At 46.0% G+C, this 19,630-nt stretch overlaps 2 protein-coding genes across 6 annotated transcripts; one reads left to right on the forward strand and one right to left on the reverse strand.

Annotated features, from left to right (window-relative positions):
- Window positions 1-477: 477 nt before the first annotated feature.
- On the forward strand, window positions 478-14,366 carry LOC125740636 (uncharacterized protein C8orf34 homolog). 3 transcript variants are annotated; one of them, XM_049012069.1, is made up of 15 exons: window positions 478-673; window positions 3,019-3,220; window positions 4,669-4,791; window positions 7,545-7,673; window positions 8,101-8,129; window positions 8,353-8,495; window positions 8,661-8,821; window positions 8,961-9,096; window positions 9,316-9,386; window positions 9,636-9,700; window positions 10,389-10,491; window positions 10,789-12,068; window positions 12,932-13,026; window positions 13,813-13,881; window positions 14,259-14,366. In XM_049012069.1, the coding sequence occupies exons 2-14, from the start codon at window positions 3,076-3,078 to the stop codon at window positions 13,844-13,846; spliced, it is 2,514 nt and encodes an 837-aa protein (XP_048868026.1). In that variant the 5' UTR covers window positions 478-673; window positions 3,019-3,075; the 3' UTR covers window positions 13,847-13,881; window positions 14,259-14,366. The 3 variants fall into 3 exon arrangements, with proteins under 3 accessions (XP_048868026.1, XP_048868027.1, XP_048868025.1); XM_049012070.1 differs by having other exon boundaries at window positions 479-673; window positions 3,073-3,220; XM_049012068.1 differs by lacking the exon at window positions 478-673 and adding an exon at window positions 1,176-1,484 and having other exon boundaries at window positions 3,073-3,220.
- On the reverse strand, window positions 14,332-19,541 carry lactb2 (lactamase, beta 2). Of its 3 annotated transcripts, none has more exons than XR_007397723.1 (8): window positions 19,340-19,541; window positions 18,761-18,924; window positions 18,442-18,565; window positions 18,172-18,350; window positions 17,154-17,302; window positions 16,521-16,608; window positions 16,070-16,191; window positions 14,332-15,610 (listed from the first exon to the last, which is right to left on the reverse strand). XR_007397723.1 is itself a non-coding variant. In XM_049012072.1 (7 exons), the coding sequence occupies exons 1-7, from the start codon at window positions 19,459-19,461 to the stop codon at window positions 16,148-16,150; spliced, it is 870 nt and encodes a 289-aa protein (XP_048868029.1). In that variant the 5' UTR covers window positions 19,462-19,541; the 3' UTR covers window positions 14,332-16,147. The 3 variants fall into 3 exon arrangements, 1 of the variants encoding a protein (XP_048868029.1); XR_007397722.1 differs by having other exon boundaries at window positions 14,332-15,613; XM_049012072.1 differs by having other exon boundaries at window positions 14,332-16,191.
- Between the last annotated feature and the right edge of the window lie 89 nt (window positions 19,542-19,630).

Genomic DNA, 19,630 nt, shown 5'->3' on the forward strand with positions numbered 1-19,630 from the left:
CACGAGTCCTTTGTCTTCCTCACAAAGCCTTGTATTGCTGAATCATCCCATTTCCCGTTGTATCCAGTTTTTAATTAAAGGCTCTTCTTCTGCAGCCTGGTAACGTGCAATAACGTGTAATTTATATAACCTCATCACGTTGTAATGGTTAGTAAACGGTCGTATAAAAACGTTTATATTATAAACAAATTTCGATTATAATCTTCATACCATCTTATCTTTTATTGCAAAATAACTGTAGGTGGGTGGTATGAATATTAAATGGAAACGTATATAGCCCAGATCTAATGATTTATTAACTTTGTGGCTCGCCTGGAAGGTGACGCAGGCTGGGTATATTTTATTTGTATAAATACTGGGCAATGGTTGCAGTGACGCATTGGAAAAGGGGTCCGCTCACAGGGCTGCCCGGTAGCTGCTGTATGTTGGCTAAGGGCCCTACCTGAGTGAAATAAATCCTGGTAATTAAGAATCCCGTGCCGGGCTCCTCAAGCGCCCTCCGCTCCACACTAATCAGGCAAAGTGATTGAAAGGGCCGCTGGCTGACGGAAGATGCTCTGCCTTCTTGGCTCGCTTCCAGTCTCTCCATTAAGGACGTCTGGCTGGAGCGGCGCTCAGAGCCGAGGATCCCTGGGGTAGGACTCCTCAATGTCGCCACTGGCATACCACTGCTGTAAGTCCCCAACACACCGCTTAAAAGTACACATGAAAATCACTTTTGTACGACTTTAGGCGGAGCGGGAAAACCCAAGACTTCGGACATTAGAGCATTGTAAATGATCTCGATTAAGTCAAGAATATATAAATAACTCAAGTGTTATAAATTCGCGAACAAGTTCTACTAATAATAACACAGGTGGACCGGCGCCCTAATTCTAACATTACCTGTCTTCAGTCATTTAGACATTTACATTTAGAGCGCTATGATTTAAATCGTTTACCAAAGACGTACGGTACTGAGCTAGTTCATGAAGAACAGTTAAACACTTATTTATAAGTATAATACGGAGGACTTGCAGGCTTCAGTCGATGGCGCACGCAAGCATAAATTCATGCAACTAAACACACGTTTCCCTGTCGGTCTAAGGACTGGAGCTGCAGCTACGGAGCGGCAGCACAAAAGCAATTAGGGACGAACCAATCCAGCCGGGGGCGCGCGTGGCGTTCCGGGGACGCGCTTTTCTCAAGCGGGCGCGCGCGGCGTTCCAGGGACGCTCTTTCCTCCAGCGGGCTGGTCACCCAGTCAAACTTACTACCCCCCAAATCCCCCCCAGCCACTTTCCGCATGTAACCACTCAGAGGTTACATTTGCCTTTAAGACCATCTTCCAGTTTCTGCTGCATATTTCGTAAGGGGCTGCGAGTCTGGGATCTCTCGTTTTACTGTTTTTAAGCGTCACGCGATTTTATTAGGCTATGGCATCTTGTCAGCAGTCGAGGATTGAAGCATACCTGGAAAAGAATAAAATCGGTCCTCTCTTCGAGGTAGGTGCAACGCGCATTTCCGAATAGAGACGGTGCCTCGGTTACTGATTAGGGTATCCGGACTGTGCCCCTTCCGCCAGTTAGTAGGCAGAGTTAATTTAAAATACTTAATTTTCCAGGGTTAGATGAAGAAACTATTTAAGAATCTACGATGTAAACGATGTTTTTTTTTTTTTCAGTAATTAGTAAGTATATTATTACCTGGACGTTTATTTATCACAAGTTTTATATTAAGTTAAAAATGTCAGATGACGATGATAAAAACTAATAATAATATAGTAATAGTTTATTATTATTATTATTATTATTATTAGTAGTAGTAGTAGTAGTAGGCCTATTAGTAATTATTACCACTGTTACAATGTCTGGTACCACTCCTTCCAATTAACTCACCCAGGGAGTGTCGGTTCGCGATGAGCGTGTTAGTTACAGGATCAATACTATGTAGTGTACAGGAATTTGCACACTTGTGCGTAATAAATTTCAAGGAACTGGGCTGCTGCTACATTGACGTTAATATTATTAAGCGTTACAGTCGTAAAACACTTTGATCTTTTGATCTCATTCTCTCCCGAAACACTTTGAGACTTTAGTAGGACCAACGACATTGTCATTTCCTGCTTGTACAATTTGATGGAGAATTTCTGTCGTGATATATGCGCGGTTGACGTTCACCGCTTACTGCTGGCGCGTGCGTTCGCATTAGAAAAGGCACCAGGGGACCCAACGCAAAACTGCTGAAATGGCGATTGTCTTGAATCAGAATATTACAGCTTTGCTGTGTTAAATTAAGTGTTTCTTGTTGGTTAAGTTCTCTCTCATGTTTGGCTGATTTGAGTGAGAAATACTTATTAAAAGGTCCCTGGCACCCCGGGGGAAGGGGGAGGTGGCCAAAGGTGAGGCTGTGATTATATCTGTGAATGCTCCCACAATATGACTTTGCAGCTGTGGCCATTTTGCCTCCCGTTGGCTCTGTACTGGACTGCCCCCACCCCCATCCCCATTATCATAACCGACAGCCCTGCAACTGCACGTCGTAACCAAAAGACTGCTGTCGCTGTAGCTTAGCCATCTTACGGCGGGGCTGGTTTCCCTGTAGCGAGACACTCAGCCTGTCCTTCCAGGGGGTCTGGCACTGGCTCGGGGATATCTGTTCCAAATGGGGTCTTTCCCACTGAGCAAAACCCGAGTCGAGTTGCATTAACCGTCTGACCAGCAACGGTTTGCTGTAACTGTCAGAAGATTGAGGAGTGAGCCTCAACGTTTAGAGATGGTTCATTGTCGGTAGATGTGAAAACCCAGGTGGGGGTAATGGCCTGGATATCTACACTGCTCTGCTCCCACCGCGGTGCTGCTAACCGAGACAATATCCCGTAACAGTAGTAGATCTCAGGATCTGAAGGTCAGAGGTCCTATTTGGTTCTGTCTAATCCACCAGGAGCTTTCTTCAGTTCTTCAGCGTAGCCGTCACCTGTACCAGGTAGGGAACCTGTGGACAGAAGGTTACCTCGCCCTCTTGTTCATACCTACCCAGAGTGCCTGATTCCCTACCCTGGCTCTGCTCTGGCTCCCCCTGATGTCCCTGTAGGAGATGATGACCAGGCTGATCAGTGAGACGCCCGACCATCCGGTTCCGTTCCTGATAAGTCACCTGGAGGGCAGGCAGGGTGGTTCGGCGTCGCTGCACAGGGTCCTGCTCGGTCCAGCTGCACTCTGGGCCCAGTCGCCCAGCGCTGGTAAGTCCCTACGGACAGCGGCAGTGTTTTCTATCTCTCATATCACACGTTTGCGTGGAGCCCCCTGTTGGTCACAAACGGTCCTGGGGTGGCGTCCCAGAAACAGCGAAGATTTATCATTGATGAAAATAGGATGATGGTAAAAATGAATCTGTGATGCTAAAAACTGTGACAAAATGTACCGATGCGTTCGTCAGTGAATAAATACGGGACAAAAAAATGTAAGGAGGAGACAAATTTTGAAATGTGGACATTATTGGATAATATTGATCTAATTGATTTCAAGCACGTAATCCATACATCCATCCGACAGTAGAAATTAGAGAAGTGTACACATTTGTCGTGTACAGTTTGGTACTTTTATTTTCAGTTCGGTTTGCACAATTAAACAAATACATTGTTGGATACAGCGAACTCTAAATTCACGTTAAAAAGCATTACGCTAATTGTGGCTGTGAGTTCATGGTTAATGCTGGTTACAGTCAGTCATACCTGCTGGATTGGGAACATTTTGGTTTCACAATAAATTACACCAGCATTCGAGGAAAAAGTAGTAAAGACTAAGACTTACTGTCGGCTCAGATATTATAGTGAACGCAGATATGGTGCTAGAAACACATCCAACATGTCAACTAATTTGAGACGGCATTATCCAAATGTGTGTACAAGTAGATGAAAGCAGGCAGTCTCTCCAAGGAATTTAAGTAGGAAAATAAACATGCTAACATATGGATCAATTTCACATTTGGCATGACTGTGTGAGGCGGCAGTAACGGGTTAAAACGCCAATAACTGAAGCGCCATGAAAGAAACAGGAACAAACTGATGTTTTTCTCTGTTGATGTGTCTGAAAGGTTCACTGCCATGAGCTGAACCAGTTGGGTTTCGCTAGTCTGATACTTGTTTTTTTGAGAGAGTTCACTTCAGTTTTTCTGTATTAAAGTTGCATTCTCTGGTGTTTTTTGTGTGCCGGATTAATATGAATGAAGATGCCTCGTGGAAATTTTTTGTACGAGACTAAATTTTGGTTTCATTTTATTTAATTACAAGTTCATATAAAGCCATTTTAGAATTAGTGCCGTGTTTCAAATTAGCAATGTTTTCATAATTACAACAGCTGTTCAATCTGTGTCCTTAACGACCTGCATGTTCAAAGCTAATGCTATGCCATAATAAAAGAGCTTACAGATGTTTCCTTCAGGAATGTGTAGAGAGGACAGCGGTAGACCAGTGTGTGTGTTTACACAGAAAATTAAGCGAAACATTCAAAGAAATGTGAATATTTTGTATTACTACTAAAGCTATTCTGCAGATTTAGTTGACTGAATCTAATGTAGATTGGTGAAACATCCTGTAACTTTCAACTAAAACTAGACGTTACATTAACAGTGGTGTCCGTTTTAGGTATATATTTTTAAGTGTTTTGTTTGTTTTTACGTTCCCCAAAGGGTCACGACGTGACCTGAAAGGGCATGAGAAACCATGGCAGGATCATCCCAGAAAGCCCAAAAAGTCCAAGAGTGACCTGGAGGTGTGCACTCTGTCACCCCCTTCGTCTGAGTCCAAGTCCTGTGAGTCCCGGGTGGGGGGGGTTCCATGGGAGGATCAGAGAACCGTGTCACATTTCTGGGTGCAAACCCAACCCAGTCCTTGGGGATCCCCGTACAGTGCAGGTTTTTGCTTCCTCCCAGCTCCCAATGCAGCTGTTTCAGGCATTCTGTGTTCCTGATTGGATGAGAGGGAGCAAAAACGTGGGCCGTCTGGAGGTCCCCGGGGACTGGGCTGTTTTCCTGTGTGATTGATGCCACCCCCGTGCTGAACTCATTCACGTTGCTGATGTAAAAAGGGAGCAAATAATAAGCTTCTCTCATCCCGTGCTTGACTCTGGAAGTGATGCTCTGTGTGCGACTATTTTTGCATGCTTACGTGACACCCAGCGGTGCACAGCAGGCCTCATTTGGCCTGCCGGCGTGTTATAAACACAGGGCACTAAGCATACCCCAGATAACTGAACGCAGAAATGGCACTAATGGTGTAACATCGTAACAAATGACTTGGGGGGGGGGGCGTAAGGCCAATTGAAAAGAAATGGAACGTGCTTCCATGTTTCCGCCGTATAAGTTGTATAAAATGAGCTCTTCCTCGGTCATTTTTTTTTTTTCGACGTGAAATTACAATGCAGAAGAACGGCTTCAGTACTCTGGACGTCGTTAAATATTTCGGTATCGTCAGCGTGACTCACATCTTTTCCTCTTGGCTTACTTCCGTCTGCATGGTGAGGATGTAAACCTGTGGTTGATCATCACCAAATCAGTTGTGCTCGTCGTGGCAGCTTATAACCGAAAGCTCTGGGGTTAAACACTGTAGTTAAACTGACAAACTAAATGAAGGCAGTAAGCTCTCAAAGATGACAGCACTGCAATGCGATGCAATTAATTGATTTGCATTTACACAGTGGCGTTGGAAGGAGTTGCGGGGGGGGGGGACTGAATTTGCTCCAGTGGCCGGTGCGATGTACAGTTCTGGGAAAACTTAAGAGTTTCACTCATTATTCACTTCATGGGTGTGTGTCTGTTAATGTTTTTTTTTTTTTTTTTTTTTTTTTTTTTTTTTTGCAAGCTGCAGCCTGGTTCTTCCTTGTTTCCCATTAATGACGTCGCTTCTGCCCTCTACCTGACCACCTTCTGGTTGTTCCCAGTGTCTCCTGCTTGACCTTGTTCTTGTGTACTGCTGTCTTAGAAATGTTGAACCAGGAAGCAACCTACTTATCAGCGTAGCCTTCTGCCAGCAGGAGCAGTATTAAACCCTGATTTTAAAAATATGGATCTTTAAAAATATAGGTCTCTTAATTTTTTTCCCAGAGCTGTATATTGTAACATCACAGTGGGCACACATGCAACAGTAACAATGTGAAAGAATGCAGTGTAAGAGAGATTTTAAAATGTAAAAGTAGGTTTCATTTAGAATAAGATTAACACTATTTAGGGTAACTGATCCATATCATACAATGATTTTTTTTTTTTTCCCATTGTGATCTTTGTTAGGTATACGTTTTGTCCTCATGCTCTGGCATGCCGATATTTGGGGGGACACTGCCCACCCCCTCCTCCATTTGCTGCACCCCGCCATTTACATATTTAGCAGACGCTTTTGTCCAAGGCGACCTACAAATGAGGCAAACTACATGCTGTCAAGGAGTCAACTAGGGGTAATACATACAGCTAGGGTTAGCAGCCCAGGTACTGTTGCATTCAGTGTTGCAGCAGGAGCTACAGAATTACCTCTAACAAGGGAAGAACCTTATTAGACCGTTCGACAACCAGAAGTGCTACCTAAGAACATTCAGGCAGCATGAAGAGGCCTCGGTCTAGTAGGGGAATTCATGGAACGGATGGACCTTTAGGTATTTCTTGAAGGTGGAGAGGGAGTTTGATGACCAGATGTGGTTCGCCAGCTCATTCCACCATTGGGGAAGCCCATAAGAGAGCCATCTGGAGTGACACTTCTCACATGGTGGAGGGAGCTCCAGACGGCGTTGGTTTGCTGGTCAAAGGGGGCGCGATGGGACATAGGTCTTGAGGAGCCTTTTGATGGAGGTGGTTGCCTGTCCATTGAGGGATTTATTAGCCAGAACGTCTAGGCTGAATAAATATTGGTTTGTGTTTTGAATAATCTGTAGTGGCCTATTGTTTAGTATCAGTATACATTTTTCATATCTTTTAATCACATGCCACACATGCACAGTAAATCTGATCTGCATACCAGATGGATGTTAGCTGACCTTGCTGTTACTTAAGACCTGTATCCTATTTATTGCCACTTATTTTGGTTGTCCCAGAACTTATAGAATTGGCTATAAGGCGCTTTTGCATATTTTTTTTTCTTCCATGCAATATAAATTAAATGTTTTCTCTTTATAAATAAGATTTGGGAGTATCTGAAAGTGCCTGAACGTTGTACCTATATTGTTTTTATGTCGATGATGCTTGTTTTCTATTTGCACAAGTGTGAGTGCAGGTGCATAGGAATTCTTTGTGTTTCACGTATCTCTCCAGATCTCTCATGCCCTCCAGAATTGCACAGACACAGGTAAGAGTAATGCATAGGGTCAGCCATTGGGGTTAGGGACCTTGTTTGGGGAGTCGGTACTGATATTGTCCTGCTAGTCATGGGTTTCAAACCAACAGGCTTCTGGACATGGACATACAGTCACATAGCGCCATTATCTTTGCTGTGTAGGTCAATGTAGGTCTCTGTAGGTTTTGGACGGTTAGTGTTACTGTGTGTGAAGGTGTTTGCAGAGTGTTTCTGCTCTGATTATCAGTGTCGAGGTTGGGAGAGCGGTCTTCCCAGGATTCCTGGTCCCGATCTGACAGCCATGACTTTGATGAGCTCAATCACATCCTGCTGGAAAGCAAGAAGTTGGGAAAAGCCCTGGAAAGCCTCTCCCGCAGTAAGTGTAGTGACCATGTCTGAAGGTTCTGGGTGATAGGAGAGCCTACAGCAGGGGCCTTCAACTCCAGTCCTGGAGAGCTACTATCCAGTAGGTTTTCTATTTTACATGGCCTCTGATGAGCCACACCTGTTCCTGGTATTTACCTGAGAACAAGTGTGGCTCATCTGAAGCCAGATAGGATAGAAAATATGCTGGATAGTAGGTATCCAGGACCGGAGTTGGAGACCCTATTGAGAACCAGGACAGAGTGATAACATAGGGCTTCGTATCATTAAAATGAAGAATGTGAAAAATCTCATGCAATGCTGTATGGATGAATGGTTACAGAAGAAGGATGGATATCATTTTAAGAAATACGGACTTACTGATGTAGTATAAGAAACTTCTGGTGATTTAGCTTACAGGCAAGATCTTTGTTTTACAGGCTTGGCAGCGTCAGATGAACTTGACCAGGTAAAGAGGGCTTTTTTGAGATTTTTCTTGAAAATCAACTTGTCTTTTGATTTGTGTGAGTTTTTTTAGCTGCAGAACTGATAGTCTTGTGAGCCTCAGAAATCGGTGTTCCTCACACCTGGATCTTTCGGTTAATGATTGGTGGTCGGCTCTGGCTGATAACGCACAAACTCTGTGATGGATCTGAGTGACAGGCCTAACCTCCAATGCTCGTCCGATCAAGGCCTTTAACTCCGCCTTGCAACGGCCTCGAGTGATTGGCCGGTGGACTGGCCGTGCAGACAGTGATACCGATCCACTGGCTTCAGAGATGCTCCATCCACCTTTACCCAGGGCCCACAGAGAGACCAGTGAGCCAATAGTGAGGTCTGTGTGCATGTCTGAGTCCTGAGCATGCTCTTTTTCACTATCAGGATATATATATATATATATATATAGAGAAAAGGTTCATACAAATGTAGTAACTCCTGAAGAAACTTAAATGTCGGCCTAAAAGCATCTCTCTGTCTAAACCTACACTTCCACCCCCAGCCTGAAGATGGTAACGAAAAGCAGGAGCCTGAAACAGCAGCAGCTGTATCATAAGAAACAGCTGGCGGCCATGTTGTCTCAGGAGTCCTGCAACTCGACAGGTAGCCTCTATGTCTCAGACTCAGACATTGATGATGAAGATGAAGCCATGGAACTGATGGGTAAGAACAGAGGAAAGAAACCCTCATTCTCTCTCACACGAGAGCCTCTCCTGGGACATAAACCTGTCACCTTTTGGTCTCAAGGACAGTTCCATAACCTCTACGGCACCTGCTGCCTGCTCCTGCCTCTGTCCCGCAGAGGACCTGGATGATCTACGGATGGAGGGCGTGACCAACCTAACGCCAAGCCGCACCAAGGCCAGCCACGGGCGTGGCTCCCAAAACCCCCAACCCCAGGCCAAGCTAACCCTCAACATCTGCTCCAGGTGTGCCAGGTGTGTGTGACCCAATAGCTTCACACCTCTGAGCCTGTATCCTTTAGACGTCCTTAAACATCTGAACTGCCTGTCCCTGACAACTATGTTCTTCTCCACAGTCTGATGTATAGCTAGGTCCCTCTCCTGACTGAGCTATTTCCTCAAAGCAAAATGCCAACGTTTATTGTCCCAGAAGTGATACTGTATCCACTAGCTCCCATCTCCCTTCCTGTCCAGACTTCAGGGGGACGGTCTTGCGGACACAAGAGAAGAGGAGTCTCGTGCCCAGGAAGTACCCGAAGTCCAGTGTGAGTAGTGAAATAACGTTGCATGCAACACCAACTGAGCACCAACAGATGGATTCATCCTCATTTGGTCTTGAACATTTCAGGTCTTTAATTTTCTGCACTCATTTTTTTGCTGGGTGGCTCACAAAGGCCTGCTGGTGACAGATATAAGCCTTGGAACCATGAGAAAGTTCAGGAAATGCAGTCGGAATGTGAAAGTTGGGAATGGTGTGTCGTTGTAAACGTGTGAGTGGCTGCTGTCTTGAACAGACCCAGTTCCAGAGCTGAGGACGTCTGTGGAGGAAGGTGAGAGTCTGTCTCAAGTCAGAAGACCAGTAAGTAAAATCCCGATCTCTTTATCTATTCTGAATGACCTGAGATATCTCCGTATGAACTTCAGTCAGCTCTTCCATACTGCCCTGCTTTTATGGTCGTAATGTTCAGCGGTCTCTGTTTCCTTTGCGTTGTTTACCTCGGGATGCCATGGGGGAGAATAGGTTTGAAATTGCGTGGCCTAATTGCAATATCCGTGTGCCCAACCTGATTGTAAATCTTGATAGGTTTGTTGGCAGTTGTGAGCATACTGAGTCAGGTTGCACGTTTGCCTCCAATCCCACCTCCACTCTGTATGTGTGGAGGTTGCATGTTCACCCCGTGTGACGTGGATTTCCTCCTGCAGTCTGAGGTCATGCATCTGAGCTTATTTGTGCCTCTGAATTGTCCATAGAGTTTGACTGTGTGTGCCCCCTTATCCTGGCTCAGACAGGCTCCAGGTGACCCTGAGCAGAATAAATGGTTAGATGATGGATGGTGGTTCTTTATTGGTTATTGAATTAATCACAGATAGCTTTGATTTTCATTATCTCAAGCAGGTTTTATTTTTTTTTTTTAACGGAAGCAAGGCACTACATTGCAGAAAATAGAGTGGACAGTTTTAATTTCGTCATAAGATAAGTTCTCATTGTAACAGAAGGCCCCTGAATACATCTTATATTTTGTAATGTGTCTCTATACTTTACCCAGGGTGCACCTGGCTGGTCCTCTGGGTTTGCACCAATCAGGGACTGGAGTTCTATGGGGCTGACCCAGCTGGGGGAAATGGCAAACGGGGGTGGACACACTGCAGGTAATTCCCACATCATGGCCTAACCTCGAGTACACGCCTCCATTCAGTCCAACACCAAAAATTTACAATGACACCATGTCACTGATTTTTACATTGTTGTATCCTCAATTATTCAGTACTCTCCATGCGAGTATAGGATTAAAAATAATACACATTTTCACCTACATTCTCTAACCCTTAACGGTGTGGAGAGATTCTAGCTATCATATGACAGCATGAAAACTTAGCAGTGCAGTGAAGGTAACTTCAGTGCAGTTACTGTTTGATACACCCTCATTGTGCTCATGCTTTCGGCAGATCTGGAGAAAGAGGTTGCCAAGGCGACTGAGGAGAAACCAGGGAGGGGTCCCCGCAGTCCCCTGAGCAGTTTGCTCCCGCCACCCCCCCTCGCCCTCCAAAATTTGCCCCTGTCAGAACAACTGTCCAAGCTGACAAGTCCCCTCCCCATTCTGGGAAACAAACCCACCTCCCTGCTCCTAGGGCCTCTACACATGCCCACCAACAGCAGCAGCAGAGCGAGGACGCCAAGTGGGTCCCTGGTCCTGCCACCGGTCACGCCCGCCGGCCACCTCAACCAGGCCGGAAGTCCAGATGCCTTTCTGCAGAAGAGTAGGACTGTCACACCCACCAGTCACTCAGGGTGGGGCAGAACTCTGACGTCAACCAGTCAGATTCAGCGAAGCAGACCTACCACACCCACAAATCAGGCTGGGTGGAGCATACCTACCACCCCCCCTAAACAATCTGTATGGGGTATTCCTGCCACACCCACTAAACAATGTGGATGGGATATTCCTACCACACCCCTGAAACAAACTGGATGGGACATTCCTACCACACCCCTCAAACAAACTGGATGGAGCATTCCTAGCACACCTACCAGTCAAGGCGGGTGGAACATTCCAATGACACCCACCAAACAAACTGGGTGGAGTGTACCTAACACGCCCACCAAACAAACTGGGTGGAGTGTACCTAACACGCCCACCAAACAAGCTGGGTGGAGCATGTCAAGCACATCCACCAAACAAGCTGGGTGGAGTGTCCCTAACACTCCCACTAAACAAGCTGGGTGGAGTATATCAAGCACACCCACCAAACATGCTGGGTGGAGCGTTCCTAACACACCCACCAAACACGTGGGGTGGAGCGTACCCAGCACGCCCACTAAACAAGCTGGGTGGAGTATATCAAGCACACCTACCAAACAAGTTGGGTGGAGCCTTCCTACAGCACCCTCAAAACATGTTGGATGGAGCATTCCTAGTACACCAACCAATCAGGGTGGATGGAACATACCTACAACTTCCACCGATAAGCCTGGGAGGAGCCGGTCAGTCACACCTACCAATCAGGCTGGGCGGAGCCGATCTGTGACACCAACCAATCAGACTGGGAGAAGCAGATCGGTCACACCTACCAATCAGACTGGGAGGAGAGGCTCCATCACACCAACCAATCAGACTGGAAGGAACAGATGTGTTACGCCCACTGATCCAACTGGCCTGATTACTCCAGCAGGTTCCAACAATGAGGTCTTATGGCCGACTGACAGTCCAAACTCCATTCTTTCAGAGGTAATTAGTGAAGCTCTCAATATTGCATACTCGATAATGCTTCTGGAGAAAAAAACTTAGCAATTAATACTTTTTTTTTTTTAAACATACTATAAGTAACCGTAAACAAATCGTAAACACTCAGTATGTCTTCATCAAGGATAAGCTTGGGGATGATGAACATCTGTAGGATTAAGCTTCCTGACTGAGGCTCACCAGATACCTCTTGGGGAGGGGTGTCAAACTGCAGTCCTGGGAGGGCCAGTGCCCTGTGTAGCTTAGTTCTTTCCTTGTTCCACCACAAATGACTCGGCTCAAGAGCTGTGTGGTAATTGGCACATGGACTTGAATCAGGTGTGTTAAATGAGGGCCCCCCCCAGGACTGGAGTCTGACACCCCTAGTCTAGGGTCAGGTCTGAATAGTTCTTGGTTGGAGGTTCGCATGGATGTTTTGGTTCTCCAGTTCTCTAGGGCTCTAGTTCTCTAGATTAGCATCCCATAACATATACGCCCTGCTGACCGAGAGCGGATGCAGGCTTGTTATGATCTTGTGACGGATGGAAGATGGATGTAGCACAGGTCCGTATAAATGGGACAGTTCAAGGGATTTTGAAAGACAAGCTGGGAGAGTTTGCTTTTAGTGATTTTATATTTATTTCTCTGGTACCACTGGAACACAATTCCAGTGTCCTGGAATTTTCAAGAAATTTATCCTAATTCCAAACTCATTGGTTGTGCTGTTTTCTAGACACTCTTTCCAATGTTTAACCCAAAGTCCTCCCAAAGCAGAACGGTATCTGGGGTATTCTCTCCCCGAGATGGTCGAGAGTGCCATGTAAAAGCTGGACCCCCAACCCCCACGCTCTCATACTGACCCCCTACAGGCTGAATTCTACCAGCAGCTACAGGCCATGAAGCAACCTTGGATTTTGCCCAGTGACACGGAGAGCGAGGATGGCGTGACGGGACCCGAACCAGTGTGAGTTTGCGCGCTCGACTTCCAGACTCACGCAGACGGCTCTCCGGGGGTTTTACACAGCGGGTGACGCTGTCAACTCTCAGCTCCCAAGACGCAGGGCTTGAATCGCTGGTATCTCTGGTTTGTCATCCTTTCTGGAAATGTTCTGTGTTTCTCTGTGTACACTGCCCCTCCTGCCCCCCAGCCATTTAAAACAGTCAGGCAGGGAAGTGAATTTCTACACCGAAAATGGGTCTTTTGAAAACCATCAGTATTAGCTTGAAAACATGGAATACTGAAACTTACAAAAGGCATCTTGACGTACGTGAAGTACATGAATAATTAAATATTTGAAATAATCATTTGCCTGACAGCAGGCGGAATATTTCTACCACATTTCATCTATCAGACTAAAACAGGGAAATCAAAAATGATTAATTAGGAGAGTTTTATGTGGGTATTTTTTTTTGTACATTTTTTCAGTGCAAACAGACAGCAGGTTTGCGGTGCATTCTGAAGATTACAGGGTTTATAGAAAAGTAGTTCTGGGTTTTCTGTTTAATTCCATTTCTGACTGGTTTATGTTAAAATATAAACAGAAAAATATTTGCAGGGTAAATTCTTTCCTGCTGGGAAGTAAAATCCTCAGTCTTATTTATGCATATAAAAGTACATTCACTTTTTTTAGGGACTTCTATAATTATGTATACATTTTTTGCTATGCAAATAGTCTTATTGAGTGTTAATATTTGAACCACATAAATGTTTAACCAAACAGAAGCACATATTTGCATTTCTGCCGTACAGCTCTTCTCTGGGTAGCAGTCAGGGGTGGCGGTAACTGGATTCGCAGATTCCCCCCTCATTCTGTCTCAGGTGAGCCTCTTCCATTTCACAAACCCATGAACACAAAGTCCGACTTGACAGAGACCCCTGTAGCCGAGAGCCAGAGCTGCCCGAAATCCCTGAGAGTTTCTGCGGCATTAAGCGCCGAACGTCCTCCAAGCCAGACGTGCCCAGATTCCCTCAGAAAAAGGGACTGGGGGGGGGGGTCTGAATGTGCACTTTGAAGATGAATCAGACTCCCAGAGCTTATGAAGTCCCTTAAACCTGATTTATAAAACGCCTTTGGACTTGTCGAGACTCGTCCGGAGGTGTCGTTGCTATTTCAGCCGCCCATCCCCCACCGAGGCAGGCTCTCTCCTCTTGGTATCGTACAATTTTGGTGTTTAATTTTATTATCCCCTCTACAGGAAACCGGAGGCCTGAGGACCAACTGATCCACTAACTCCAGTGTTAGCAGCTGAGCATGTTAAGTGTCGGAGGTCAGGAGACAAAGCATGGTTTTATTTACAACTACAATAAAAAATAAAAGAAAATGCTTTTTTTTTTGTCGTTTCTCCTCTTCAGTGCTTTTCATGAAAAACGCACATTTTGATATGTTTAATATAATACAATATATTTGTCATATCACATACAGACTCAATTTACAAGAATATACATGTTCTAATGCACCGATGCAGTGATTTCCGTATCTATGCAAACATATGACTTTTCTGCCTCCATTAATGCAAGTTCCAGTGCAGGAACAATAAAAGGTCTGAGCATTTAACAGAACTCTGGGGTCCCGGGCTGCACTATGGCCCAGGCAACCTGCAGTGCATTTGAGCACTGTATACCAATAAGATGTATTTAGTGTGGGCGTACAGAATACCAGTGGCGGACACAGCTTTGATATCTGCTATCGCCAAAGTTTATCACTAATAAAAATTATCGGAAGGTGACGATAACTGCTAACTTATATGAATTTAGCTTTGGTTTGGTTGTGGGCTCTGAAACCCATAAAAACATACTTAGAGCGCTGAAATTATAACCCATTCAGCAATTTAGCTCTGCAGGACTGGAGCCATTACCTGGGGGTATTTAGGACTTTTAAACCCATGCAGTTGGGAATCACTGGATTCTGTAGAGTATCTGGAATTTATTTTCTTTCCATGTTATTCCATTTGTCGGAGTCCTCCTATTCTGTCGCGTACTGACATTTTGCCCCCATAGACTCTGCTTGGGGATTATAGACATGGGCCCATTTACCCGGAACTAGGAAGGAGGGTCTTAGCTATTTACTAGCCAATAGCTCTGTCAATCAGAACCCGGAAAATAAAATAGAATTAGCCCAAGATGGATTTCTTGCTTAGCCAGAAACTTGTATTTAATTAAGGCAGTCTGGGCTAAATGTAAGTGAACGAAGAAAAAGTCCGTTTAAACTAGGGAACCCGAAATACAAAAAGTTTAGCGACCAAGCATGAAATCCATACAGGCCCAAGTTCTGTGCTTAGTTCAGGGTGACCCAGTTTAAATGGACTGTCTCCATTCACTTACATTCAGCCCAGACTACTGTTATCAACCAATCACGTCTCGTTCACATGTAGTCAAGCAACGGTGTGCCAGACAGACCGTTGCAGACATGCTCGGAACAAATCTGTGTGATTTTAGGATTTACGGGTGTTTTTCACTGTTAAACTTGCAAAAAAATATTAGTGGATTTACAAGCAGTGGAAACCAATTGGTCTGTTAACGGTTTTCAAAGTCAGGCGGCAACGATGATCTGCTAAAAAAAAAAAAAAAAAAAAAAGTTAGCTTCCCTAATTATTGGTTAGCAGAACCTTGCCCACCACTACAGAAGACATTATGGATTTTATAGATTTGAAAAGATACGCAGGGATGCAAAGATGCCAACAGCGGAACTGAATTATCTACCAATTACTATGTTTGTCCCACATCAGCTGTTTAATAATCTGATCCCACCCTAAGAAAAGGGCTGAAAGTCCATAAAGAGATGCATCTTTTCATATGTCATGTGAGCCAAGTGAACTCAACCTTTGGGTTAAATCTTATAAAAGGTCATACTTTGTGTTTAAAAATTATCCTGTGGCGTCAGACCTCGCAAACACTTGCGGTAGCAAAGCGAACATCGGACCACAGTGGTGTGAAATCAGCAACCGTCCAGGCTAAACGGCAAACATCAGCCTGAACCCCAATGGAGAAATGCCCAGTAGGTGATGACCTTCAACAGCGGGTGACAGGTCTGAACATGGACGATCCCTGGGACTGATGTAGATTGCTGCAGATGCTGCTGAAGCGGTCACAGGCTGCTCCTCCACCTGCAGCTTTCCGACGAGCCGCTCACTGCGCGGAGGAGAGGACAATGGGGTCAGGACACTGTGGACGCTCCAGATTGGACACGCACTCTATAAACCACACATTCAGATCCATCCTTATGTTGGATCACAGGGGGGCGGAGCCTAACATGCTATAAACAACCCATCCCTCCTCCAACCTCTTAATCTGGATGAATTTAGATGGAGGTATAAAGTGTACATCCGCCTAAATCCAGCCACACGATAAACCACCACATAAAACATTGCATATAAACACACTAATACCTATAAAGTAACTATAATTAACCCTATAAACTGCTCCCTTAAATGCCATAGACACACCAAGGCTTCACCCACCTCGGCCAATCTTGCCTTCCTTCTCCATCTTATTTAGGTGATGCAGGAGGTTCACCTCGGCCGCCCCGTGTAGATGTGGAGGTGTCTCCTGAGAGAGAGAGAGAGAGAGAGAGAGAGAGAGAGAGAGAGAGAGAGAGAGAGAGAGAGAGAGAGAGAGGAAGATGGAGGAACAATGGCTCCGTTAGTCTCTCATTATCAGGCTCTGCTGTGCTTGTGCTTACGAGTGTTTATGCTGACGCACACAATTACAGAAACTGACAACGGTCACCCATGGCTTTACTGTTCACTATCCGCAGACAATCGGCTCAGTTTAAATGCTTAAACTTACATCTGACGTTGGTAGGGAGTCGTGCCTTCGTTGACATTAAAATATGGATTTATAAAGCCTGGTTATGCCTTGAGAATAATGATTATAAATGATCTTGAATTAAATTCTGTAATGCTGCCTTACAGCCATCGGGATATTGCACTGTTCCATCAAGCTGAAGTCCGCATGAAAAAGGCAGCAGCTCATAAATTCAAAAGGCAATAAGCTGTTATTAATTAAGCAGATTGCAGAGCAGCGTTTTGACTGCGGAGGTACTGTGTGGATGAGCTGCGTGTTGAAAGGACGCTTCCTGTGCATGGCTGTACCTTATAGACGAGCTTGACGAGCTCAGCGGCGGTGAGAGGTTTGCCGGCTCCTGCCTGCAGAGCAGCCAGGATCTGCCGCTCACGGAGGTGCCTGTGCTCGATGTACTGCCGGATCTTACCGAGAGCATCCTGGACCACGGGGCCGTGACCTGGAGACACGAGCACAGACGGTCGGTCGGTCTCGCAGCTACACACAGACCAGAATCAGGACCAGAGTTCGCGGGCCTGGTACAACTGCACGTACTGGGAATTTGTTTTGGCAGCACTGGTGCTTACATTCACAGACAACATATAAGAACAAAGAACATAAATTAAGAAAAATATGTAAGTAAAAATAAAATAGGCATGACTGTGCCCTGTGATGGGTTGGCGCCCCATCCTAGGTTGGTCCCTGCCTCATGCCCGTAGCCTCCAGTATAGGCTCCGGACCCCCCTGCCTCATGCCCGTAGCCTCCGGTACAGGCTCCAGACCCCCCTGCCTCATGCCCATAGCCTCCAGTATAGGCTCCAGACCCCCCTGCCTCATGCCCGTAGCCTCCGGTACAGGCTCCAGACCCCCCTGCTTCATGCCCGTAGCCTCCGGTACAGGCTCCAGACCCCCCTGCCTCATGCCCGTAGCCTCCGGTACAGGCTCCAGACCCCCCTGCCTCATGCCCGTAGCCTCCAGTACAGGCTCCAGACCCCCCTGCCTCATGCCCGTAGCCTCCAGTACAGGCTCCAGACCCCCCTGCCTCATGCCTGCAACCTCTGCAATCCCCCACGCAACCCTGAATAGGACAGGCGGTTTCAGAAGATGGATGGAAAAAAAAGTTATAAAATGAAGGAATAAAACAGTACAGAGCAGCAGAAGTTGTACAATACATCATATAGGTCATTAAAGGGAACAGAATTATACTGAATATTGGAATAAAAAAGTATGACCCCACGACAACAGTTCATGATATGGAGACAAACACGCACACGTACACGCATGTCCTGGACACGGTAGCCTGATCCACCGTGACACGGGGTATCTAACCTGGGTAGATGAGGTCGGCCTTGCAGGTAAGCAGTAGCTGCAGTGACTTCATGTAGAGATACAGGTCCTCAAACACAGCCGTGCCCTCACCCAGAATGCAGTCTCCAGAAAAAATAGCCCCCTCCTCCTCCAGCATTAGGGCCATGTGGTCATCTGTGTGCCCGGGAGTGAACAGGATCCTGTGGGAGAAAGAGATTCGAGCGTCTGGACTCCTCCAACTGTCACGACCCCCAGGCAGGCATCTACTGAGCATTTCGAGTGGAGACTCACCTGAGGGTGGCTCCCTCCGTTTCTATAACATCCCCATCCTTTAGATACGTGTATCTCCTTTCATTCCCAAGTGGTTCTTCCATGAAGGGTGTGCGGGGAAGCTTGCTAATGCGCATGTCGGTATCTGCATGGAAACACTTACAATTTTTAAAGATTGTAGGACTTCATTCAACTGTTGCTCCAGTTACGTATTTAATCGTCCAATGTATGATATGCGTAACGTACTTTGATTGTTTATAAACATCACCGCCGATATTCGTGTAGTAATTTGCGTAGTGAAACCGTCCCAGGGCCAAGCTTGAGGGGCTCACCGGCTCACCTCTGGCAAACTCCCTGCAAATGTCGGCGATCCCCCCCGTATGGTCGTGGTGCCAGTGGGTCACCACGATCTCCTGAATGGTCGCGTCAAACTGAGTCAGCGCCTGCTTCAGGCAGCCCAGGTACTCCGGCACGGCAGGTTCACCTGTGTCTACCAGCACGCGCCTGAACAAGCCAAAAACAATCCGTATAATAAATGCAAGGTGGGCCTGCACCTAAAGTCATACCTCTGTACAGAATAGAATATGCACACTGTGTAAGTCGTACGATTTGATAGACATTAAACCCAGATTTGCAGGTGGTCCTGCGATTTAGCATGCTGAATCATGCTGTAGCAAAGTCGCACTTTGATCTCGTAAGAAAAGCAAGCAGACGGTCGCAAGTTAGCCTGGATTAGCCAAATTAGCGAGTTTCAGGAATTAACTCAAAAACAATTATATGTGTGCCGCATGCACTCCCGGGTTTCCCACACGTCGGTATTAAACATGCATACAGCAGACAAGCATTTCCTTAAATAAAAGGGATTAAATAAATTACTTCTTTACTACACAGCTATCCGAAATGCTAGCTGACTGTGTACCTCTTCCCCGTCCCCACCAAATACGTGTTGGTTCCCTGGAGTGTCATGGGCCCAGGGTTGCAGCCCAAGACTCGCACCACCCGGGAAGACAGCTGCTCTATCCGAGGAATGAAGCTGGTCATTTTGAGCCACTCTCCGACAGAAATGGTCAGTATGGGTGATCACTGAATGAAAAATAGGTTTGCGATGATGCACTAGCGCCGCCCAGTGGCCACCAATGTGATCCGCTTACCATTGCGCAAGGAGGGTAAAGTTCAGCTATGTTTTCAACGACACGTCAGTTTCAATTTC

This window comes from Brienomyrus brachyistius, chromosome 4, assembly GCF_023856365.1.
Source record: "Brienomyrus brachyistius isolate T26 chromosome 4, BBRACH_0.4, whole genome shotgun sequence".
In the NCBI taxonomy this organism is placed as follows: Eukaryota; Metazoa; Chordata; class Actinopteri; order Osteoglossiformes; family Mormyridae; genus Brienomyrus; species Brienomyrus brachyistius.